At 45.2% G+C, this 26,809-nt stretch overlaps 2 protein-coding genes across 2 annotated transcripts; both read left to right on the top strand.

Annotated features, from left to right (window-relative positions):
* The first annotated feature begins 745 nt into the window (after positions 1 to 745).
* On the top strand, positions 746 to 23,485 carry LOC307031030 (CDGSH iron-sulfur domain-containing protein 3, mitochondrial-like). The gene is made up of 3 exons (XM_079667756.1): positions 746 to 1,041; positions 4,494 to 4,613; positions 22,570 to 23,485. Exons 1-3 carry the CDS (start codon positions 961 to 963, stop codon positions 22,756 to 22,758), a joined length of 390 nt encoding a protein of 129 aa, XP_079523882.1. The 5' UTR covers positions 746 to 960; the 3' UTR covers positions 22,759 to 23,485.
* A 372-nt stretch (positions 23,486 to 23,857) lies between these two features.
* LOC307031099 (uncharacterized protein) lies at positions 23,858 to 26,178 on the top strand. The gene is made up of 3 exons (XM_079667872.1): positions 23,858 to 24,163; positions 25,356 to 25,466; positions 25,550 to 26,178. The coding sequence occupies exons 1-3, from the start codon at positions 24,086 to 24,088 to the stop codon at positions 25,736 to 25,738; spliced, it is 378 nt and encodes a 125-aa protein (XP_079523998.1). The 5' UTR covers positions 23,858 to 24,085; the 3' UTR covers positions 25,739 to 26,178.
* The last annotated feature ends 631 nt before the right edge of the window (positions 26,179 to 26,809 follow it).

The following is a 26,809-nucleotide window of genomic DNA, read 5'->3' as shown; positions in this document are numbered from 1 at the left end:
TTTAAAATTAGATTAAAGACATAATGGTTTTATAAATGTAATTAAACAAATTCAGTTACATTATATAAGTAATTAAAAATAAAATTAACAGTACGTAAAAACATTAACTGTTAAAATCAAATATGAACAATACTGTACTTTTTATAAAATATAATATTACTGGTATAAACCGGAATTATTGGGGAACAGTAAATAATATACTACTATAAGGATGGCCAATGGTTTATTAAATATGGCTGATCCTTTAATATACAAGAATATTTATATATTGTGGGGTAGGTAATTGTAAATCAGTGAGTTCACATCTTTTCATAGACAAAGTCATACAATAAAAAGTGTTTACATACATTCTGTTTCAAGACTCAATTCTAGCTTGTTACTTAGTTTACACAGATTTCAGATCAGTTATGTGGTGTAAGGTGGAGAACACGTAACAGCTCCTAATAAAGAGCTAATAACCAAAAGCTTTATTGATCATTCTAAAGTACTTTATTGATGTCATATCCAGTATATCAATGAGGGTCACTAAGGACAACACTTGGGTTGCCAGTTCAAGGAAAGTCCTTTTAGCTGGTGTCAGGTGCGGACTGGCCATTGGGAATACCGGGAGTTTTCCCGGTCGGCCGGTACCGAAGTGGGCCGGTCGGACAATTCACTAGCATCCATCATTTTGAATGTATCTACTATGCCTTGTAATTAAGTTGTTCTCACTTATTTTACATTTGTGCACAGCGGATACATTCCTTAAATTCAAAGGAGGAAGAGGAAGGGAAGGAGTGGTTTGAGCTCGCGAGCTGTTAACGTTTCTGAGCCAATCACCTGAAGCGACCCAGCAGCAGCAGCCATATTGTAACTTTTACTGAAGTCCTTCCAGCTTTCAGAGAGGCAGCTGTCTGTAAAGTCTGGGATTCCTCCTGTGTAAAAAGCAGAAGATCTACGACTTCAACACTCAAACTTGAAATGAGCGCGAGCAGCTTTCTAGTCACCGCAATGCGGAGAGGATGCACGCGGACCTTAAGACGACCTTTTCCTTTTCCCATGGTGAGACTTCATCACTGTCTACACAACTGAAGTATTTTTATTATTTTCTATATGTGAGAAGCTCATTTCCCTTTTATCTTTGCTGCCGTACTCGCATTATGCGGAGTATTTAAAAGTGCTGCGTCACTTTAGAGAAACCTACATTGTACCGGAATTGTAATGTTTTTCTATGTTACCAAAAACTTGACACACCCTCATTCGCTCACCTTTAGCACAGAAACGCCTGCTGGTACAATAGAGGAGCGCGGCAAGGCTTGTCTCCATGTTAGGTTATCAGCGAGTTGCAGAGATAACATGTGTATGGAAGCCCATTTCAGTCTATGTGATGGGAAAAATAACGTCAATGTAATCAGAAACTTCTAAATAATAACTTAGCATTTCAAAATAAGCTTCTCAATATGTTGATACTTTATTGTAAGGCACGTTATTATTTTTTAGATACTAATTCATTATTGTAATGTTATAATTTAATATAATAAAATGTGTTTTTGTATTTTGTCAAAACTATATTTGCATCGGTAGCCTACTAGTTAAACTTGTTTATGCATCCGCGCTGGAAGTAGCCAAGGTTGCTTTATGTTTTTGGGTTTCTTTGTCCGTCCATTTGAAACAAAGGATGAACTGATTAGATTTTGGAGTGAAAGGTCACAGTCACTGTCACCTCACATCTGTCTCGTTCTGGTGAGGCGATATCTTCAGGGAATTCCTTCAAATTTGGCAAAAAACGTATAATTGGAGTCAAGGGTGCCGGAAGCGGGGGGGGGGGGGGGGGGGGGGGGGGCAGGGGGCCATTGCCCCCCCCACTTTTCAGCGCTGCCCCACATTTTCGCAGCAGATGCCGCGTACAAATCCCTTTTCAATAATCCCCCTCTACTCTAAAGTCGCATCTAAAACGCGATCTGATCTAGCTGTGTATATTTTGTTATTTTTGATTGTTATTCAATCTCACTAGCTACAGCCATGTTTGAAGCTAGTAAAGGGAAGATGACAGCTCTCACTCGCCACTCTGCTGTTCCTCAGCGCCGCTCCCCCTCCCTCCCGCTGAAATTATGAATGTAAGGTACAGTAATCATAGATAACACGACAGGATCCGTAGTTTGTTTTTATCTGATTTCAAATAGGCCTAAGCAAATTCTTGGCTTTCAGAATATTAAACTTGTTTCGGCAAATTCAGATGATAAATAGGCCTACAAATTTGAAGCTTGTAACGGCATAATTACAAGCGGAGAACGGAGTAATTTAACGTCACTGCAGGCATAACAACAGCCGGTGTTTCTCGTGAGTGTTTTCCCCGGGAAACCAACACAATACACACAAACGCAAGAATACACAAACACACACGTATCGCGGCGCGGAACACTGTACAAATCCCGTTTCAATAATTCCCCTCTACTCTAAAGTCGCATCTAAAACGCGATCTGATCTAGCTGTGTATATTTTTTTATTTGTTATTGTTATATATAGCCTATTCAATCTCAGTAGCTACACGCATTTTTTAAGCTTGTAAAGGGAAGACCACAGCTCGCCTCTCACTGGCCATTCTGATCTTCCACAGCGCCGCTCCCCCTCCCTCCCGCTGAAATTATGAATGTAAGGCATATAGTAATCATAGATAACACGGCAGGGTCCGTTACAGTTTGTTTTCATCTGATTTCAAATAAACAAGTCTTGGCTTTCAGAATATTAAACTTGTTTCGGCAAATTCAGATGATAAATACAGGTGTGAAGCTTGTAACGGCAATAAGCGGAGAACGGAGTAACTTAACGTCACAACAGGAACAATAGCCGGTGTTTCCCGTGAGTGCAGTAATCCAAACCAAAATATCTTCCCTCTGTAGTATTTTGATCATTTGCTCCGCTAATAATCAATCAGATCGATGGATTCCAGAGAAGAGAAAACTTTAAAGGCCTTTTTCTCAAAATGATGACTCTGTAATAGTCATTATATAATGTGACATATTTTGCTTAATATTTGGAGTAGCCTACAAAAAAAATCCTGATATCATTAGAAAGCTAGGAATCAAAATGTGTCTTCGGGTCAATGCGACTGATTTCGATGGAGCAGGTCACTTTGCATTAAGTAAAATAAAGCAGGCAGACATAACAGGAAGAATATGTACATTTTACCCCAATCAAATAGGACATTGTCACACCATTCATATGTATCCATGTCAATTACAACCAATAAAAAAAACTTAGATTTGTTTATTTGTTACGTTGTTCTGTGTGTCAGCCGTTAACCTAGAATATACACATTTGCAAACATGTCAGAAGAACCAGCGCAGAAGAAAACTAAATACAGTCAATCTAAACTTAAATTTAACAACTGGAAGGTCACATCGCTGACATCCACATCTCCGGAGCCTGGACCTTCTTCAAACAGCGAAGCCAGATGATCCCAAAAGCAGTAGCTGTGCGGCCGCAGAAACTATCAAAACCGCCGCCGCCCCCACCGCCGCCGTTGTTGAACCGAAATAGGCTGGTTCCGACTGCATGGAGGTTTGTTGTCGGGACATTGAGGCGGGTAAAGCTGTACAGCTAACTATCGGAAAAAAGGAGATTATTTGGGCAAAGAGAAGGTACTTCAACGCAGAATGGTACAAAAGCAGAGAGTGGTTAATTCTTTGCAAAACCACTAAAGTGATAAATTGCGATGTTAACAACCTCATGATAACCTCATATTTTTTTTAACTTAGGATCATACCTGTAGTCTAGAAAAAGGTAAATGTGTGCATTTTATTATAAAGTTGTGTATATTTACAGACTGTTGCAAAAACTAAGAAGTTTATAAACATCAGGTTTAAAACTAAAAGAGCTTTACAAAAAAGTAACACAATTAAAGATGTTTGGAGTTTTATTTGAGTTATTCATTTACATCTTTTGCCAAAGAGATGCTGATTTGAAAACATTGTTAGGCCTACATATTACGGTATTTCCTGTTTCTGCCGAGAGAGGGGAGTTTGTCTCAAAGCTTGCCGCTGTATTTACTCCCTCCATCTGACAGGAGGGAGCCTCATGTGTCACTCCACAGAGTTCATTCTTCACGGAGGGGGAGTGTGTAGGGGTAGGGTGTAAGGCGTGGTTTGGGATTGGGCCATACATACGCACTTTTTTTGGCCCCCCCACTTCTAAAATGAATCCGGCGCGCCTGATTGGAGTCAAGAAAAAACTGATTGGATTCTGATGGTTAAAGGCCACTATGATCTCCCTAAACACATTATAGGCCATAACTCAAGTTTTTGTGTGCTAATCTCACACAAATGACAAAAGAAATGAAAGGATAAAAGGATGAAGTAATAACTTTAGGACAGACATGGATGTGAACTGCACTTTGACTGGTTGGCAGAGGTGTAAAACCACAAGGTAGCGATATTTCAAGTAAACAAACCGAAATATGTGTGCTAACAAAATGAATGTCCCTCTGTAGCGTTGATGTGATGGTTGTTGTGCAGGTCCAGAGCTGCCCGCTGTCCACCCAGCAGCCCATCTCTGCAGCCCGGCTGCCCTGCAGGGTCAAGGTGTCTGCTGGGAAGCGCTACGCCTGGTGTGCGTGTGGACACAGTAAGAAACAGGTGAGCATGTTTTGCTTTCAACTTTCGACACACCTGGGGGGGGGGGGGGGTGGGGGTATACTACGAAGCAGGATTTTAGTTTAGCAAGATAACTTCTGGGATTTCCGGTACTACGAAGCTGGTTCACTTTTTAGCGGGCTAGATCTCCATGGTGACTTATCCTGGAACCTAGTCTGTGCTCCAAAGCAGGATAGGTTCCAGGATAAGAGATCAACTCAGCGAAAGCACCACGCCTGCTGACCAATCAGAGCTCAGTGTGCGGAGGAAATACAGTTTAAACTGCCGTTGCAGGAAAGACGGTAGGCCAAAATCACCGACTGTGTGAACGTGAAAATGAATAGAACATCACCTCCCATCTTCAGAGCAATCTGACTATTATAACTATTATTATACTATTATGTGAAGAAAGCTTAATTAAATATCTGCCACAACATAACCGGATCAAATTAACATTACGTTGCCTACAGTCCGCGGCACTGTGAGTGCAGACGTCAATGTGTCCCATCATCATTCATATCACATAATAATGTATCATATATTTCCTTATCTGAGTCAGCTGAGCCGTATCCGGCCGTGCAACACTCACAGTGTCACATACGCATTAAGTATTATTTTAAGCAACACATTAAGTTGACGAAACACTCGAGTCAAATGTAGCCTAATTAAAGTCAGATCCAGGGACGTGCACAGACATTTGGAGGGGCTATTGCTCTAAACTGGAAAAAGGGCCTCCCCCCGAAAAAAAACACAAGACCTTTTGAAAATTGTAACTTGTTTTTAATGTAAAAGAAACCAAACGATTTTTACATTAACTCATTTGAAGAGTAATTCACATTATCATCTCATAACAAAATAAGCTAAGGTGACTACTTGCATTCGGTGACTTGATTTTAAAAATGAAAACTAGGGACATTTTTTGTTTTGCATTCCAAATCTCATTAAAATATCTAATGTTAGTAACTATTAAAGACAAAATGGGGACAATTCTGTTATAATGTTTGACCAGACCATTGTAATTGCTGTGCAGTCCAGACATACTGATAAAATAGGGCTTCTAACTAATAACCTAAAAGGTGGGGTATAGGTAAGTTTGAGAAACCGGCTCGAGATACACTTTTAGTTATATTCCATGGAATGCTCTTAACATCCTGATAGCAATGAATATCTTAAATGCTTTGACAAAAAAATCATAAAAGAATGTCATCTGTGGAAGCCGTAGTACTGTAAAAAGCACGACCAATCATCTGAGCCGGCCCAGCTAAAGTAACTGGATGGCCTACCTGCCTGTCAGCCTTCCATCTGTGCACAAACTTATCTCGTGCCCTCATTGCTCATGTGCACGTTCCTGTGTGTTGGAGGAGGGGCTCTGTCAGGAAGTGGCAGATTTTTTCCGGCTGTGTATTTTCAAATTCTAGCGCACTCCAGCTGGTTTCTCCAAAATTACCTACCCCACCTTTAAATAAACTCACTAATTAATGAAACCAGTTCAATACGCATTATTCTTATTCTTATCATTCTTTATGAGCGCAGTAATGGTAAGGTATCTAATTACTTATTTATTTAGTAATCCATAACTTAATAACAGAGATGGTCAAACTAAGGTAGAGACATGGCAGAAATCCTACAATGAAGCGGGACAGTGAACTGTTCACCCGTGAGAGGGCAATCAAGAAAAGAGAGCGAGCGGCCCCGTTGAGGGAGTTTACTGATGAAAAGACAGAAAGACAGAAGCACAATAAAAACAATTAGGCTATATTTAGGTGTTTTTTGTAAGTAAACGACGGTATCAAGAGGAAGTAAAGTCCCCTGGTTTGTCCCAGCGGCGTATAGATAGAAGAGTTACGACAGCGGAAGTCCAAAAACGGTTATCGTCACGTGGTTCATGCAGACGAGGATCGTTCCCCGGAAGTTCATGGCAGGCAATGTGAATGCATTGATAACAGGAGATAGAACTACGATTTTTGGTAATTATTAGTGAATAAAGGTTTTGATTTGCAATATTTATAAAACAAATCGATATGTGTATGTATTTACATCAATATATTTTAAAAAATAAAATAGAATTTGCTAATATTAAGTGATAATATTAGGATTAGTGTGAACAACTAGTTTACATGTTAGGCTAACAGTGCCTTGGTTAAAGAGCCTGTTGCTGTTTATATCTTTGAATTCTTTAAAACCAATATTATCTTCTTAAACTTGTATGGTAGTCAGGAGCATCACTTTCTAATGGAGGGGATCTAAAGGAATCCTTCAAAATTCAGATTAGATTAATTTCTACCATTTTCTTAAATTCATGGTAGTTTCAGTAATCCCATGGTAATTGAGGACACAAGTTATCTAAATGACTAATGTCATCTTTATGGCTTTCAGAAAGTACAGGAGACCTACAGGTGACTATCAAAGGACTAGCAGCAGCAGCAGCAGCAGCATGATGATGTTAAATGTGTTGTTTTAGGAACATCCATTGCAAATACATGGAATTCAATAAACATTGAATAGCATATCATGCAGTTTGTCTGTGCCTTTTCCTCCGTGTTGTCCTGGTTTGCTGTGCTGCCTCCTAGTCGCCACCATGGTTTGCTGTGCTGCCTGGGGATGCTCAAATCGCTCCGAGAAAGGAGTACGAATGTACGGCTTCCCCACTGACACAGAGCGGAGGAAAAAATGGCTGGCTAAAGTCAGCAGGAGCAATTTCACGACCAACAGCAAAAAAATATGTGAGGATATTATATACAAACACTGCATTTGCACTTTTTCACAAAACGAAAACCACACCATTGGGAAAGCTTAATGTTTTGTTTAATACAAAAAAACAGGGAAAGGCTTGAAAAACACAGAGTTGAGACTCAGGGTGCAGGGTGAGGGTCTCAATGCAGGTATTCAGGCTCCATTGAATCCCCCTCTGGTTCTTGTGCTGAAAGAGGGAGTAACAGACAGGAGAAAGGGTTATACACACCTATATAGCACACCTATTGGATGGGAAATTGCCTTGGGGAGATAAGGTGTGGTCTTTGTTCCCAACTGAAGTTATGGAACTTTATTATTTGTGAGTTTAACAAAGTATGACAAATGGCATCAGTAACAGATGTGATATGAATTTCTATAAAGTTGTCTCACATTCTTGGTCATATTTTATATTCAGTATGTAATGAGTATAACATGTCCAGTAAGTATAAAGTGTTTCCTAATACTGTGTATTCAACCACTATGGAATATGTATGTGGGCAGACAAAACTGAGTTGTTCTGTGTGTGAAGTAACCTCAAGTCACTCCGCAGGCACATTTTGATGCAGACCAGTTTGTGAAGACAAAAAAGGGCAAGACTAGGCTGAGAGCAGAGGCTATACCCACCATCTTCGTGCATTGCCCTGTGGTCAAAAAGAGAAGGGCCCCTGCACCACAATTCACCCCGGGACCTGTATCTACAAAGCCCATAGCTCATGATCACAGCTATAGTGTGAAAGGTGACACAGGTATAATAAGTATGAACTCTTAGTAACAAAAGTCATATTTCTTATTTTTAAGTGGTATAATATTTTTAAATGTTCGAAAATCTACAGTGCCATGTCTTCTACTTACATTAGTCTCAAAGATTGAGGGAAGAAGGGATGAGGAGACTGAGAGAAAGGAAAGTGAGGGTGAAGAAAGAGAGGACATGGCTAGTGAGGAGAGACAGGGAGGGTGGACACCACCCACTCAGCCAGCAGCCAGTCAGCATACGAGGGAACCAGCAGCCAGTCAGCATACGAGGGAACCAGCAGCCAGTCAGCATACGAGGGAACCAGTAGCCAGTCAGCATACGAGGGAACCAGCAGCCAGTCAGCATACGAGGGAACCAGCAGCCAGTCAGCATACGAGGGAACCAGTAGCCAGTCAAACAGATCTATTAAAAAAATGAAAGAGCCAAGAAGGAATCACCAAAAAAGCAAAGTCTGCACTAAGAAAAATCAGCAAGGAAAATGCAGCTCTCAAGAAAACAATGAAAATTAGGGACAACAAATATAAGAAAACGTTTTCAAAAGACCAACTTAAGGCATTAGGCAGACTCTCCACAAAGGGGATGAAATGGAGCAATGAGACAATTAAGAAGGCTTTAAAAATGTGCTTTGCGTGCGGACCAACGGGTTACAAAACTCTGCAGGAATTGCAGATTCCCCTTCCAGGAATAAGGACACTGCAAAGAAGGATGCAATGTGTTAAGTTTGAGCCTGGTGTGTAACAGCTAACATCACTGCCCCTCCACCTGCCAACATCACTGCCCTCCACCTGCCAGCACCCAGCCAGAGGAGCGCAAACAACAAAAAGAAGCAAGGTGTCCCGTCATGTACCTGGAAGTTTGGGTTGGCAAAATGGAGTAAGAGAGGGACTTGAAAAACCTTAGTGGCTCTCTACTCATGTTGTTACAGTTGCCTTGGTTACAGCTCTCAAGTTTTTTTTTTTGCCATTTCCACATCTTTAGAAAATATGAAATAAATGAAGTGAAATCAACCTCTTCTCTGGAGAACAAACTTTGATTTCTCTGTCTCGTGAGTTTGCAGTCTTGCAGTTTTGCTCCTCCACCTGTACCATCACTGCCCCTCCACCTGCCATACAGTAGGTTACTAACAAGATTACTTATATAATACAGTGATAGAATACATGTTTAGTATGCTTACTTATATAAAACAGTAGTATTAAACTTACCTTGTGTTTTCACTCTCACTTAAGTCCCTCTCCCTTTGCCATCAATCCAAAATCAGCTGAGCTGCAACATTATACAGACAGGTAATAATCAACATAATCACAAGGACACAATATGGCTCTGCTAAAAACACTCACTCTTACACGCACCAAAGTTATATTTATCTAATATTTAACTCCCTCCACCCCCGCATACAATCCCGTTTAGAAGCCCCTCTTCTCTAATTCAACAACGTTGGACGAAATGACATTAAGAGAACGGAATTTACAATTAAAAGGCTGTTCAACGTGTGTTGTTAACTGGATCCGGAATCCTAGCTTTATCTGTTATCTGTAAACGTTCCCTAAATCTACTAATTTAGGGATAATCCACTTACATCCTTTAATACACATGTTAATTTGAATCAGATGTACCGATAATATCCGCAATATAAATCTTTAAACAAAAGTCCGTCACGAACGGTCTATTATGCTGCAACTCTACAGCTCTGCTAGCCTTGGCGCTAACTTCCGGGGAACGATTGAGAGGCTCCACGATCTGCCATTGCTGTAAAAAAGTGGTCCATTGGAGTGAACGGAGATGACGTAACTCTCAGTCTATACGGCGCTGGTTTGTCCCTGCCAAACTGCCATGAGACAACTCAAAATCAAGTTTCCAAAATCCGACACTGAGGTGGTCTTAACGCACCGGCAGATGACAGCGCTGACAAAGTGTGTTTCCCGCAGCGAGACGCTACACTACTAATTGTGGGCTCATCATGTTGATTCGGCCTCAACAGAAAAAAGAAAAACAAACTCTTGCTCTCTTCAGAGGGGCAGGTCAGCCAAAAAGGCCAAACGGGCCGTTGCCCGGGCAACATTAGCCCGTACCTGTGCACGTCCCTGGTCAGATCCACTCGTGTCTTGGACAGGGCAGTGATATTGTAATATATATTGGATTCGCTCAGGTGTGGCAGGAAACACTACCACTTTGTCAGAACCTTCTAATAAATACATAGGCAGCTTTGTACAAAATATAGGACAATCTTTATTTTAACCACAACAGTTCATTGGTAAGAGGAGAGGAGAGAACAAGAGGAAGCGAGTCCACGGGGCACCAGAAACCCCCACTAGACTGTGGAGTCCACTTTTAAAAATACACTTCAGCAGGGCTAGTTTTACTAGCATTTAACGCGGCACACCACACCAAGAACACGGCATGCAAACACCCTCTGCCGGAGGCACACAACTAGGCAATTATGAACACACACAGCACACCCACACTGCAATGACCCAACCAACAATTTAGGGCGAGAGCTTCAATTTGTGGTAGCCTCTCCCCTGCTGCTCTCCACTGCAAAATACTTCTAAAATCCGACATACAACAATATAAATGAATATACGTAACTCGCCAGTTGGCGAGACCCTCCCCTGGGGTCTAACCTTGGGACGCCGTTCAACTCCCCGAGGATCGGCTTCGCTGGACGACGTGAACTGAGTCCCAGCTGGTGTCCGTGTTGCTTGGGCACCGCCGTGCATGGAGGGATCGCGGCTCGCACTCACTAAAACCCCGACCCTGACTATCTATAGGAGGTAACAGGCCTCCCGATCCTGACACTCAAACGTCTTTCCTGTCTGGCTGTCTTCGTCGCCGGCAGCTCTATCCACTGCGAACGACACCCTCCCACCCAAAAGAGTGCCGAGTCACATGTAGCGTCCTCCAACCCCCATTCACAGTTCTCCACTGCCTTTTCTCTCTCAGCTGTCAGTTTCCCAGCTGTGAGTCCCTCCGCTGATTAACACACCTGTTTGAGTTCAGTTAATCAGTGCTCATGCAGGCACATTCACATCACAATATCATAAACCTGTTAATGTACGCATTCAAACACTTTTTCTTTTACCAGCTGTATTCACCTTGCAGGTGCAGCTATGTGGCTTTTATCCTGGATAAAGTGTTTAAGTCATGGATGTTTAAAGTTTAACTTCTTCATATTTGACTAATATTAAAGTTGACTTCTCATTCAGGAAATATGACGCTGCGCTGTCAGTATACGCTTCTATTTCGTATATGGCTTCGCCCTCTAAGGCTATCGCTATTGGGTAATCCCCCTGCGCACCCGCGCAGCACTGAAACACTTGTAGTCCACGCCCACCCGCAAGGTGGGCCCCACCCTCGGGCTTCCTTCCAGTATAAATAGGAAGGAGTCCCGACAATCTGCTCCCATACAAAATAACTTCTAGCGTCAGACTCGCCCTTCGGCGGCTGCAGGGGCTCCGTCCCACGTCTCCGCTCCCCCGCCACCCCAGAGACAGGGTCTCCTGGCGGCGAGTCAAAGGGGAGTGAGGCTCCCCCGCTCCTGGTCTGCTCCGCGAGAGCCTCCGAGGAAGCAGAGCCGGTAATTAAGCCGGCTGCCACTAATCTGTTGATTAAGTAGACAGCAGGGCTCCCTGCAGAAGCCTGCTGGTTTTAACCTATCTGTTAATAAACCTGCAGAGCTTGCGGCATTCCTCTGTCCGAGATACGCCTCCTACATACGGTCATAATAACCCATGAGCGCCATTATAACGCCTCATGCGGACAGCACTGCACACAACTCCACTCATCCCCTGAGCGTGTACACGCCTCATGATGACAGCCGGAGTGAAACGCAGCGTGTGGAGGTTTCCTCGCAGCCCTTTCGCCTCACGGGCAGCGGCGGCGAGGGCAATGGCGTGGCTCGTCACCATGACGACCATTACGGCACATCACAGAGAAGCCTCTCCCCCCCAGCAGTTCCATGGGATACAAGAAACACACCTGTCATCCCAGGAACAGTGTCTTGTGCGGTTTTTACTCCATTATTTTCTAAATCTCGGAAAAAACGGGGGAGTCGCCCCGTTGCTGTACAATCAATGTGTTGATTCGCACAGACAACAGGCCACGGCTATGGAAGCAGCCTACCTCATCGCCAGGGAGGAGTACGATCTGCGCAGCTTCTGAACGCAGCCAGGTGGCTGCTGTTCTGGGCGCGCACACACGTTGCTCTCATCAGAGCAATGTATATTCCCGGCTAATTGAACAGAGGGGCTCGCAGAGCGCCCCAGCCGTGTTATACGAGGAGTACGGAGACTCAGACCTGTGTCACGCGCAATGGCGGGTCAGTGGGATTTGGCTTTGGTGTTACGCGCACTAAAGCAAAGCCCCATTTGAACCTTTAGACCAGGTTCCCCTTAAACTGTTGTCAGCCAAAGTAGTATTACTTTTGGCTCTATCAGCGAAAAGGGTGAGTGATTTGTCTGCTCTCTCTGTGGCTCCGTCATGCCGCCGGATCCAAGGAGATGGCAGTTCAGCTGTTTTACGCCCTAACCCAGCTTTTATGCCAAAGGTCATCACAAATTATTTTAGAGTCGAGAGTGATCACCTTGGATGGCTTCTTTCCCCCTCCTCACAGGTCCGAGGAAGAAGCCGCGTCTCATCTCCTCTGTCCTGTGCGCGCGCTGTGCTGCTAGTGGCGCGCACGGCTGCCTTGCGCCATTCTCAGCGCCTGTTTGTGCATTATAGAGAGCGCTCGATCGGGCAGCCTCTGTCTGCACAACGGCTGTCACACTGGTTGTGTGAGGCGGTGTCACAGGCTTATGTCTCCTCTGGGGTAGATCTCCCGGAGAACATCAATGCGCACCCCACCAGAGGAATGTCCTCCTCCACGGCTTTGCACGGAGGAATGTCAGTAGAAGACATTTGCACTGCTGCATCTTGGTCTTCCCCCTGTTCATTTATTCAATTGTATTTGAGGGATGTCTCCCATTCCTCTCTGACACACCCTGTACGGAGTGTCTTGTCAGAGTGAGTGACGTCAGGGATCCAGCCGTGTGCTCTACTGCCTGTCTGCACGCAGAGAGCTGCTGTTCCCCCTCTTTTTGTCACTGGGCAAAGTATGACTTTCGTCTCTACTTTTTCACAGCGGCAGGTATGTATTGTTCCCAGCCTTCGTCCCCTCATGGAAAATATTCATGTTATGCTATGTTCCAGGGACGGTGATGCGCCAATACGCATGGCACATCAGGCATGGGGTGTTATTGAGCAGGTGTGTCTATGCTTCTAGTACCGGGCGGACCCAGTGGGGCGCAGACTACATCATGCTTCGCCCTTAACCCAATAGCGATAGCCTTAGAGGGCGAAGCCATATACAAAATAGAACTGAAGTTACCTACTGTAACTCCAGCTTCTATGAGTAAATGGCGTAGCCCTCTAAGTGCTGGGCCCCACTGGCTCCACGAATAGCTGAAGAAAAGTTATTTTGTATGGGAGCAGATTGTCGGGACTCCTTCCTATTTATACCGGAAGGAAGCCTGAGGGTGGGGCCCACCTTGCGGATGGGCATGGACTACAAGTGTTTCAGTGCTGCCCGGGTGCGCAGGGGGATTACCCAATAGCGATAGCCTTAGAGGGCTACGCCATTTACTCATAGAAGCTGGAGTTACAGTAGGTAACTACAGTTCTCCATGTTTGTGATTGGTCGAATGCTCCAGATACCACCCCTTTTATGTGAACGCGCACCTAACTAGATAGGACACGGCTGGCTTGAGCGAACGAGTTGATAGCCAGCGTTGTAGGACAGTTTAGCGAGAGCGGCTTTGTTTTGGATTAAGTCAACCGGATAACTCAAAACATATCCAGGATAGGTTGAACTAGATTCGTAGTATACCCCCCTGGGCTAAAAGCTAGAGTCACGGCTCATTTACTGCTGTCAATGGACTGTTTACTCACCCTCCAGTCTGAAAGATGCCTCCTGAGAGACAGTTGGCTGCTGGAGACTCGTGTTTCCTCGTGTTATTGACAGAGAAGAAAATGGGAAAAAAAACATGGAGAAGCGTACTGACAGCGCAGCGTCATACTCCCTGAAAGAAAAGTGAACTATAATATTAGAAAAATATGAAGAAGTTCAACTTTAAACATCCATGACTTAAACACTTTATCCAGGATAAAAGCCACATAGGTCAATAGGTGAATACAGCAGGTAAAAGAAAAAGTGTTTGAATGCCTACATTAACAGGTTTATGATATCACTGCCCCGTCTAACACACGAGTGGATCTGACTTTAATTACATTTGACTCGAGTGTTTCGTCAACTTAATGCGTTGCTTAAAATAATACTTCTGCATACAGTATGTGACACTGTGAGTGTTGCACGGCCAGATACGGCTCAAGAAGCTGTGATATGAATGATAATGGGACACATCTGCACTCACAGTGCCGCGGACTGTACGTAATGTTACTATGGTCCGGTTACTTGTGTTGTGGCAGATATTTTAGTAAGCTTTCTTAACGCTAATGTTATAATAGTCCGATTGCTCTGAAGATGGGAGGTGATATTCTATTAATTTTCACGTTCACATAGTCAGTTGATTTTTGCCGGCCGTCTTTCCTGCAACGGCAGTTTTTCTGTATTTTCTTTCTCCTGTAATATGACTTGATCGCTTTAAACTCCGCACACTGAGCTCTGTCAGCAGGTGGGGCTTTCACTGTGTTGATCTCTTATCCTGGAACCTGTCCTGCTCCGGAGCAGGCTAGCCGCTGAGCATAAGTTACCTAGCCCGCTAAAAAGTGAACCAGCTTTGTAGGACCGGAAATCCCTGAAGTTAGCTTGCTAAACGAAAATCATGATTCGTAGTATAGGCCCAGGCTAGCCGTTCAGCATAAGTTACCATGGAGATCTAGCCCGCTAAGAAGTTAACCAGTGTCGCAGGACCGGAAACTGAGGTTACCTACTGTAACCCCAGCTTCTATGAGTAAATGGCGCAGCCCTCTAAGGCTATCGCTATTGGGTAATCCCCCTGCGCCCCCGCGCAGCACTGAAACACTTGTAGTCCACGCCCACCCGCAAGGTGGGCCCCACCCTCGGGCCTCCTTCCGGTATAAATAGGAAGGTGGCCCGGCAATCTGCTCCCATACAACATAACTTTTCTTCAGCTATTCGTAGAGCCAGTGGGGCCCCGCACTTAGAGGGCTGCGCCATTTACTCATAGAAGCTGGGGTTACAGTAGGTAATCTCAGTTCTATTTCGTATATGGCTTCGCCCTCTAAGGCTATCGCTATTGGGTTAAGGGCAAAGCATGATGTAGTCTGCGCCCCACTGGGTCCGCCCGGCACTAGAAGCACAGACATACCTGCTCAATAACACCCCCCTGCCTGATGTGCCATGCGTAATGGCTCATCACCGTACCTGGAACATAGCAACATGCCTATCTTCCCGATGGGGTGAAGGCCTGGAACAATACATACCGGCCGCTGTGAGAAAGTAGAGACGAAAGTCCCACCTCGTCCTGCGATCGTAGTGGGGGAACAGCAGCTCTCTGCGTGCAGACAGGCAGGAGAGCGCACAGCTGGATCCCTGACGTCACTCACTCTGACCAGGCACTCCGTACAAAGTGTGTTAGAGGAAAAAGGAACATCCCTCAGGGGAAATGGGCCGCTCTCCGCGTGCCAAAAGGCAGGAGAGAGAGAGGCGCACAGCCGGCTCCCTGACATCACTCACTCCGACAGGACACCCAGTACAGGGTGTGTCAGAGAGGAATGGGAGACATCCCTCAAATAAAAATGAATAAATGAACAGGGGGAAGACCAAGATGCAGCCGTGCAAATATCTTCCACTGACATTCCTCCTTGCAAAGCCGTGGAGGAGGAAATTCCTCTGGTGGAGTGCGCCTTGATGTTCTCCGGGGGCTCCACCCCAGAGGAGACATATGCCTGTGACACAGCCTCACACAGCCAGTGTGACAGCCGTTGTGCAGACAGAGGTTGCCCGATCGAGCGCTCTCTATAGTGCACGAACAGGCGCTGAGAACGGGCGCCAGGCCGCCGTGCGCGCCACATAGCAGGACAGCGCGCGCACCGGGCAGAGGAGATGAGATGTGGCTTCTTCCTCCGATTTATGAGGAGGCGGAAAAAACCCATCCAGGGTGATCACTCTTGACCTAAAAGTGCTTGTGATGACCTTTGGCATAAAGGCTGGGTTAGGCCGTAGCACAGCCGAACTGCCATCTCCTTGGATCCGGAGGCATGACGGGGCCACCGAGAGAGCGGATAGATCACTCACCCTTTTTGCTGATGTTAGAGCCAAAAGCAGTACTACTTTGGCTGATAACATTTTAAGGGGAACCTGCTCTAACGGTTCAAATGGGGCTTTGCTTAGTGCTCGTAACACCAAAGCCAGATCCCACTGAGGCGCCAGTGCGCGTGACACCGGTCTGAGTCTTCGTACCCCTTGCAGAAAGCGTTTCATCAGGGGGTGACTGAACAACGTCCCGGCTCCAAAACCCACGTGACAAGATGATATGGCAGCCGCATATACCTTGATTGTGCTGAAAGCCAAATTCCTGTCCAACAACAGCTGGAGGAATGACAGCACGTAAGGCAGGGGGCACGTAGTGGGGTCCAGGCTTCTTTCTACACACCAGCGCTGGAACGCTGCCCACTTGGCTGTGTAGGTCGCTCTGGTAGACGCGGCCCTGGCGCCCTGAATGGTGCGTACAACATCTTGAGAGAGACCCAACCTCTCTAAGTGTTCCCGTTCAGGGGCCATGCCCATAGGCGCTGGCCTATCACTGGGTGACTGTAAATCGCTCCCTCCACCTGCGAGAGAGCGTCCCCGCGCCACGGAATTTCCCACGGTCTGCCTGACAGCGTACGCTGTAGGCATGGAAACCAGGAAGCGCCCGTGCGCTCCGGGGCAATCAGGATCACTGACAGCCCCTCCTCCTGCACTCGGTCCAGAAACCGGGGAATCAGCGGGACTGGGGGGAAGGCGTACAGCAGTCCCCTGGGCCATGGACGATGTGCGAACGCGTCCACCCCTAGGGGGGGAAGGTCCCGCGCTGACAAGGAGAACCAGAGGGCGCATTGCGCATTCCCGCGTGCGGCGAACAGATCCGCCTCCGCCCTCCCGAACCGGCTCCAAACCTGGGCGATCAGCTCGGGGTGTAGGCTCCAGTCCTCCTGGCGAGGGCCTCCTCTGGACATGAGGTCTGCCCCTTTGTTCAACTCGCCGCGCACATACAGTGCTCTGATGGAGAGTAGGTGCGCGCGCGCCCAGATCAACAGCCGTCTGGCTGTGTTCAGAAGCTGCGCTGAGCGTACCCCGCCCTGGCGATTGATGTAGGCTGCCGCGGCTCTGTTGTCTGTGCGAATCAATACATGTTGATTCTGCAGCAGCGAGGCAAAATGCTGAATTACTCTCCGTACGGAGATCAATTCCAGCACGTTTATGTGGAAGGACATGTGAGCCGGCCACTGTCCCCCCACTGCCTGCGACATGCACGTTCCTCCCCACCCTGAGAGAGATGCGTCTGTGAACACCGAGATGTGTGACGTAACTCTGCCCAGGGCCACACCCTCTGACAGGACGTGGGGACTTTTCCAATAGGTTAAGTCTGAACCCACGGACAGAGGGATGACCACCATGCGCCTCCTCTGTCGCACGGGGTCGATGCGTAGGCGAATAAACCACCTCTGGAGTCTTCTCATGTGAAGGAGACCCAGGGGAATCACCCCGTGGTCGGCTGCCATCATGCCGAGCAGCCGCATCACGGAGAGGGCTGTCACCACGCTGCCGGGTGTGACGCGTCGAAGGAAAGCTGTCAGCGTCTCCACTCTCTGCCGTGAGAGTCGCGCTCTCATGCGGGCTGAGTTCAATTCCACACCAAGGTAAACAATACTCTGGGAGGGAAGAGGACAGCTCTTTTTCCAGTTTATCATGAAACCCAGCTTTGACAGATGCGATATGAGCTGTACCGTCTGTAAAGCCACTTCCTCCCTGGAGCGAGCCATCAGCAGCAGGTCGTCCAGGTAAAATAGTACTCTCATCCCTCCTCTGTGTAGCGGCTGCAATGCCGTCTCTACACACTTCGAAAAGGTGCGAGGAGCCAGGGAATAACCGAACGGCAGACGGTTGTACTGGTACGATATTCCCTGGAATGAAAACCGCAGGAATTTCCTGTGTTGTGGGATGATGGGTACGTGGAAGTAGGCCTATGCATCCTTTAGGTCTATAGAGGTGAACCAGTCTCCCTGGTGAACACACTCTAGCACCCTTTTGACCGTCAGCATGTGAAACGGCCTTTTCATTATTGCCTCGTTGAACGCTGACAGGTCGAGGATGGGTCTCATTCCCCCCGTCTTTTTCGGGATAAGGAAGTAGCGGGAGTAATATCCCTGATTTTCTTCCCCTCGGGGAACCCTGGAAATAGCCTCTTTCAACAGGAGTTCCCGTAGCTCTGCTTGGAGCGCCCGACACTGTTCCCGGGATGACAGGCGTGTCTCCTTTATCCCGTTGAACTGTGGGGGGGGGGGGGGGGGCAGGCGAACTGCAGGGTGTACCCTCTGCTGATCAGCCTGCTCATCCATCTGTCCATCAGACACACGCGCTGCCACTCCGAGAAACACTCTGAGAGCGGGCGCACATGCTCGAGATGTGTTGTGGTTGTCATGACGACGAGCCACGCCAGAGCCCTCGCCGCCGCTGCCCGTGAGGCAACCCAAGGTGGGCCTAGAGCGAAAGGGCTGTGAGGGGGCCTCCACACGCTGCGTTTCACTCCGACTCTCATCGTGAGGCGCGTACACGCTCAGAGGATGAGTAGAGGTGTGTGCAGTAATATCCACATGAGGCGTTACCACGGCGCTCATGGGCTTATTGTGACCTTGTGTAGGTGGCAGATCTCGGACAGAGGAATGCCGCGAGGTCTGTGGTTTAATAACCGAAAAGTTATAACCATCAGGCCCCCGCAGCGAACCCCGCTGCCTACTAATCAACAGATTGGAGGCAGCTGGCGTAGTTACTGCGCTCTGTAACTTATTAACCGATAGATTAAAATGTGCAGGCTTTTGTAACGAACCCTGCTGGCTATTAACCGATAGGTCATAGGCAGCTGGTTCACCCAGAGTGGGGGATATGTGAAACCCATTTCAAACTGACGACAAAAGGTTGGAAATTAAGCTTCTTTTATTTCCTTCACACTCCCCCCCAAACCGTCAGGGCCGGCTCTGCTTCCTCGGCGGCTCTCGTGGAGCAAACGACGAACGGGAGTACTTTTCTTTTTTCTTTTCTGGTGGGGGGGCGGAGGCTCGGGACGGTGCCCCTGCCGCCGCCGACGGGCGAGTCTGCCGCCTCGGCTGTCTCTCTGCCTGCCGCTGTGGCCGGGTTGACCGCTGCTGCTGCTGCTGCTGCTGCTGCTGCTGCTGCCGCTGGTGCCGCTGCGGCTTCGCCGCAGGCTGGAGCCAGCCAACGTGCTGGCGGATATCATCCGCCTGCTCCGCTGCCGCTTTCATGGCCTCTACCATGGCCAAAAACTGGGGTCCGAACACCCCTTCCGAGCTGATCGGAGCGTCCAGCAAGACCTTCCTGGCCGGCTCTGTAACAGCCGCCTGTTGCAGCCAGAGGTGGCGCTGGATCTGCGTCATCCACGCTTCGATCCTCGCCTGGGAGACAGCCACGGACGCGCACAGCGTGAGCGCCGTGCTGGCCGCCTTGCCGATCTCCTCCGCCTCCTCTGGAGCCACGGTGGTGGACCGCTCCACCAGCGTAACCACCGAGTTTGCCAGCAACGCGATGTTGTTCGCCGCCGCAGACGCCTGAACCGCACACTGGTGCGCCCGGTCAGCCTGGCGGGCGACATACTGATCCTTGGGGGAGGCCAACAAAGGGCGCCGTCCGGCGACCAAGTTGGCCTGCTTAACCCCAAAGAACGCTGTCAAGTTCTGCTCTAGAGCGGGGGTGGTTGCGAAACCCTCGTCAGTGAATCCCTCCACCTTAGTGAAGGGAACAAAGGTGGCCACCGGAGCCCTCAGGGTCCTCGGGTTCGCCGCAGCCCCCTCCTGGTACCTCCTAATGGCTGGGAAGCGCGGCCAGATCGGGTCACTCCTGCCCGTCTGAACGCGGGAAAAAAACTCCGGCCATGTCATCCAGAGCTACCTTTTCCCGTCCTAGGGGAACGAGGAGACCCTTGCAGGCTGCCGCCTTGCCGATGATCTCCGGCAGCTCCAGCATGATGCCCCCCAACGCCGGCAGTGCCGTGGCAACGGAGAAGGGGACCGCGTGCTCGGCCGCCATACCCGTACCTCGCTCCGACCCCGTCTCCCCCATCCGGGGGAGAGGGGGGAGGGGAGAGCCGCATGGCGAGCCATGGAGGGAAACGGGGTAGGAGTCGTCCGACTCCTGCCCACCACTCGGCTCCAGAAACAGGCTGTCGTCCCTGTGCTCCTGGACTGGCCAGTCGTCCTCCTCAGCCGCGGCAGCTAGAGCGTCCGCTCTTCGCTGCCTGTCGGCTGATGGGAGACGGGCACAATGCGAACACGCGACCTGCTGGTTGAGAGCTGCGTACGCGTGCTCTGGCCCCAGACAGGATTCGCATATCGCGTGTAGATCATAGCTCATGATGTACCCCGTTTTACATGAGGGACAATCACGGACACAATTGTTGCTCATGACTCTAATTCCTTTCCTGTGCTTCAGTACTCTGACGGTTGCTGAAGAAAAGAGGGAGCAGATTGCCGGGCCACCTTCCTATTTATACCGGAAGGAGGCCCGAGGGTGGGGCCCACCTTGCGGGTGGGCGTGGACTACAAGTGTTTCAGTGCTGCGTGGGGGCGCAGGGGGATTACCCAATAGCGATAGCCTTAGAGGGCGAAGCCATATACGAAATAGAACCCAGAGTTTACCCCGAAGTTAGCTCGCTAAGCGAAAATCCGGCTTCGTAGTACAGGCCTCTGGGCTTGGAGCCAAAGAAGCATATGTGTTTTATCAGGTTTTATAGGAGAGCAAGAGCAAATTAAAAAAAAAATTGGGAAAGGGTGACCTTGGCCTTTTTGGAACAAACATGACTTTTTTCACGGTTAAGTCGGTTGATTGAATGCATTCCTCATGGATTTATTTATTGAGATGAAAGTGTTTTAGAGTTGTTTACTCACATTTTTCAACTCAAGCATTATTATGTTTAGTGATATTTAACACAACAACAAGATCAATTATTGCTTTCAGGAGTATTCTTCTGATTACTGTAATATAATAGTAGTATAGTATAACAGTAAAGCAATATAACATAACATTTACTAGAATATGGAAAAATGAAATGAAAATAAATGTGTTAAATTAGGCAAATATGAATTATTGACTGCAACAGATTGGATATGAGTGATCATTTGACTTCATTACCCAGAAATCATGAAGTGACGTTATGTAAACAAAGAAAGAAGTTACTGGGTGGCTTTTTTTTTTTAAATCCCAATTTCCCAAATTGGGATTAATAAAGTTAAAAAACGTAACATAAATATGGTGCCTAAGCCAGTACAATACATTTGTTATTGTGTGCTTGAGAATATAAAATCACATTAGAATAATCAAAAAGTAATAAGATAATATGCTAAACTGACTTTGCAATACTAAACACAAACCTTGCATTGGATATAATAAATACAATTGCTGAGGTCCAGATGATTGGCCGGTCTGTGTCCTCACACTGCCAGCCGGACACATTTGTCCTGTGACTTCTGTACATAAGTGTGGACTCGTTCGTAGTTTTTTTTACCCCAATTGTTTTCTTATTTGTAGCTATACGAACATAAAAGTTTTGCACTGTGACTTATTGTATTATTGCCATATGAATTCAATACTTAACATTTAGAAACTTCCATATTCTTTTAACACAATGTTGAATAGCTTTTAGGTTAATAATGTACACAAATGCTGTCATTTGCCACCTGACTTTCGTATATAAGTTAGGCACTTTCATATTTATTTTAACCCAAACTTTGACTTATTTGTAGCTATACTAACTAAATCCATTTTCAGTTTATTTCATGTTTGTGAAAATGCAACACAACACGAATGTTGACTTATTTGTCATGTAACTTGGATACCTAAGCGACGCCATTTATTATTTCAACATAGACTAATTTGTCACGTGAATTGCCAAATTAAAGTTTAGTAATTTCCTTAGTTATTTTAACATAAAGTTTACTAATATTAAGGTTACTCCCGTACTTAAGTTAATTAACTTAGGTAGTTATTTTAACACAAATGTTGACTTATTTGTCACGTGACTTCCGTACACGAGTAACTTCACTTTTTGTAGTATTATCCCAAACGCTCATTTATTATTTAGCTATACCAACAAAAGGTTTTGCAATGTTATTTGTATCTGTCCCACAAAATCCATTTAAGTTTATTGGACATTTTCATGAACCATGAGTAACTTGCTGAACTTATTGATATGAAAATGATTACACATTCTGTTTCCTCCATCCTTTTTCTCTTTCTGCCAGCCTTTCTGTGATGGCGCTCACGTTAAAAAAGCTCCAACCATCCTTCCCCTGCGCTTCACCCCCGACAAGGACCAGACGGTGATGCTGTGTGCCTGCAAGCAAACCAAAAACTCTCCATACTGCGATGGATCTCACTTCAGGGTCATCTTCCAGGATATAGTAAAGAAGGTGAAAGGAGTCTTTAAATGAGCAGCATTCCACATGTTTGCATGGATGCCAAGGAGCAGTAACTATACCAGAATCAAACCGATGATAATCAATCAGCACTATCTAAATCTTGTCTCAACAAAAAAACAAGTCGCTGTAAAAATGTGATGTCCTGCCTCATTGTGTCCTTTTCATACTTATTATGTCTGTATAAAAAAGAGTGTTATTTAAAAATATTATTTTAACCCAATGTTATATACACATGCATAACCAAATAAGACATGATTTGATTTGCTTGTCTTCAATAGCATAGTAACAAGAAAACAGTCATTCCAATAGTAAATGACATGTATTAAAGTGATTTGTGCCAACTGGATATTATATATATGGTGATTTTTATTTATTGATTTCAAAAGTCATATTGCACAATATTGAGCCGTCTGTATCTAAGTCATGTAAACGTGCTTATCCAATTATTTATCATATCCAGGGCATATTAAGGACAAAGACTCAGATTTTGATTCTAACATAGGCTAGATAAAGTCTCTTGTATTTGGCTAAATCCAAACCTAAATATTAATAGACAATCATTTATCTGGAACGCATGGTGGAAAAGTCATTCTTACATAAAGACATATGTTGTTTCCACGATGGGTTTTGATGGGGAGTTTAAGTCAGTTTTATATAGAATGTATGTCATCTGTTTTGTGACTGATGTGAATATCGTAAAATAAAAGTCGCAAATTGTAATAAAAAGTCATATTTTGTATGTCTGTATGACCCACAGTTGTTATACATGATCGGAAATGATGTGTTTGATTGTAAAAGTGATGTTATTGCATTGTCCTAATGCTCTCGACTCACATCCTGGACACTGCTACTGAAAAGGTAGTTTATCTATCTGGTGTAACTTTCTAATGTAATATGCTCTAACAAATTCCCAGAAATAATAGTACAAATACTCAAGAAATCTGTGTTCTCTTGGAGACTTGTGTTGTTTTTCATGGTTTTATGGATAAATATATAGCCTACAGTAAGTAGGCTATTGTTTGTTTTTTGGAATTCTAAATCAGTTCAATCTGCGCCTGACTGATATCCGTCTGTTGATTAGTCAAACTAACAACACGTGACTCTACAGGAAGTGATTTCTCCAATCACCGTGGTCAGCTCTATACATCCATGGGTTGGCTGCTAGTCTAGGAGAGCTGTAATATCTGGCATTATTTGAGGGTTGTTTTATTTGTATTTATCTGTTTGAGTTACCTTTTCTATTTCCCGCCGCTGTGCCGTAAAAGTCGCTTATCACGGCTGTTGTAACCTCGCGTGATTTGACCACTTGCTAGCTGAGGTGCTTTCTGTCATTGGAAACATGAACACGTTGGTGACCAAAATAGCCTACAAATGGATTAGTTTAACCTTGAGGAATCCATGGATAACAGCTTCAAAGGTAAATAGGTGCTAATGTTAGCCCCTATCTTTTGTTCAAATGATGGCTTTGGTCTCAGTCTTTATTTATTCTGAAGTCGTTTTTTTTTTTTGGATCGTTTTTGACCTACGAATTACTATTCAAGCACTTTAGAACAAATTTGAGATATTTAACTAAAAGGCATACCTTAAACTTAATTCGAACAAAGCACATTTCAGATAGGAACACTGCACGTTTTTCTGATAGTCTCTTTGACCTTGCCAACACTCATAGTCATAACAGAGTAGCCTATAGTTATTGGAGCCACCCACTGTATTACATGAAAGCCTCTGCACAGCTGTTTGTAATCAGAGCCTGCCTGATAGAGCCGAAGTCCCTCCCTTTCCGGTGGACCTACATGGGACCTTATTTCGGAAAAATTATGTATTGGAGTCAATGGGAGAGAAAGATTATCTTTCAATTCGTTTTAATTGTGCCACGAATTACACATATGATGTTTGTCAATTTAAAAGATAATTTTGCAAGTCAAAACAATTAAAATGTGTCGTAAAACTGTGAAGTAACACATTTGTTTGTGTGAAACTGCTCAATGAACTACATCTCCCGTCTCGCACCACACACCAAGACGGCCGTCACGTTGGCACATTTCACTTCTTTCTTTCAGAATGAGGCGAAAAATAGTATTACAAGACAACAATTGATGAATACGCCCGAGTGTCCACCAGGACTTTGTTAAAATACTTCCTAAAGAGTCTGCACACCCACAGGTGTTTCCACCTACAGTTTATAAGTTGTCCATGAACCAAACATATTATTAACGTTTTAGTATTCCACTTTTATCCGGTGTAAAACAAAAACTGAGTTAGGGAGATGTCAGTTTAACCCAGCCAGTTCAGACCACAGAGCCCTGAAAAGATGTATGTACAATTAATTACTCAAACCATTTCCAGAGTACTACATTTTTTTTACTAAATGTTTATACGTATACGTGTGTACTTTTTAATCATGCACATTGGCTTTACCATGAAATACAAACAAAAACTTGTAAATAAACGATGTAAAATAATATATAATGCATTAAATTCACATTTAGTCAGTATATCGACATATCACAATTGTAATCTAAAATGAGACGATCAGGACGCCTCATCTTCAGCATGTGAACCTTACAGTTATCCCACTTATCTCTACTGTGCTTCTCTTCTCTCCACAGCTGTCCACCCTCCCTCCAGAGCCCGTCATCCCCTCTAAGAAGCCTCTCAGAGTGGAGCTGCTGGGTGGAAAGCGTTACTCATGGTGCACCTGTGGACACAGCAAGAAGCAGGTTTGTTCCTTCTTTGCCTTCATCTTCAGTGATCCCAGTCTGAAGCACACCTCCCACATCCTCACCACTTCTTTATCTTTCAGCCTTTCTGCGATGGAGCCCACAAATTCAAAGCCCAAGGCCTGTCCCCGCTGCGCTTTTTTTCTCCGGAGAAAGACAGCACAGTTTGGTTGTGTGGTTGCAAGCACACCAACAACCCGCCGTACTGTGACGGCACACACAAGCAGGACTTCATCGTTTCTGCCCCGCTTCATGAACACACAGACCCCTGAACATAATGGAAGGGATGAACTGAGCATTTTTGTGAATAAGTGCATTCTGTGAAAGCAGCACACATAAAGTGATCCATCATGACAAGTACTTGAACCTTGTGTCAGTATTTAAGTTACCGAAAAGATGAAAGTTACCACCTCAGCCCTCAACTCCAGGTGTCCTTCCTTATTTGTTTACATGGAAGACACAATGTTGCATCAACAGCTGTGCTCTTTGATCAGACCTGTGACATAACACACAGGCTTGTGTACTGGGAGGGAGCCAGGTCTGACCCTGCTGCTTCTATTTTCCTTAAAGAGACCTGCTGACTCAGACACAGGAAATCCTTTTGCTGATTACAATATATTTATACATGGCAGTGGTTGCCAACATAGCAGTTGAGCCCTATGAAGGTTTGTATCATAATCTAATATTAACAATAAAAAAGACGTTAAATTTCTCAGCCTCCAATGAAGTCCTAGCTTTATATAAGCTTTATCTATAAAGAACACAATTAGAAATTGCTCATGAGTTTTTATACTTCAATGCTGCAACTTTTATTTAAGTAAATACTTGCTGTACTGCTTCCACATCTGGCAATATGAATCCCAATGATATTTACTTTCTCATTACTTGTTGGCTCTATGTTGTAGGTTTTATTTTTGAAATGTACACATTTAAAAGGATGATCACATCTATACATCACCTGTTCTCAGTTCATTATGAATAATATGGGGGGGAGGTATTCAGATTATTTACTTCAAGAGTAAAAGTATTAATACCACACTGTAAAAATGTACGATTAGGAAAATGTACTTAGTATTAGGAGTAATAGTACTCATTTTTTTTTCTTTTAAAACATTATGAAAAAGGATAACATCTTCACATTTAAGAAGTTGGAACTATAATGAAATCTTAAATCTATTTTTTTTCCTTTTAACCCATTCATGGCTTTAGTTACTTAAATATGTGAGATAGTTTAATTTAAATCAAATTATCTTATTTTTAAAGTTTTTCCTAATTACTGAATTTATAAAGTTACTAGTAAATACATCTGTCAAATAAAAAATAGTGGAGTAAAAAGAACAACA

This window comes from Notothenia rossii, assembly GCF_949606895.1.
Source record: "Notothenia rossii genome assembly, chromosome: 1".
In the NCBI taxonomy this organism is placed as follows: Eukaryota; Metazoa; Chordata; class Actinopteri; order Perciformes; family Nototheniidae; genus Notothenia; species Notothenia rossii.
This window is presented reverse-complemented; position numbering and strand designations above follow the sequence as displayed.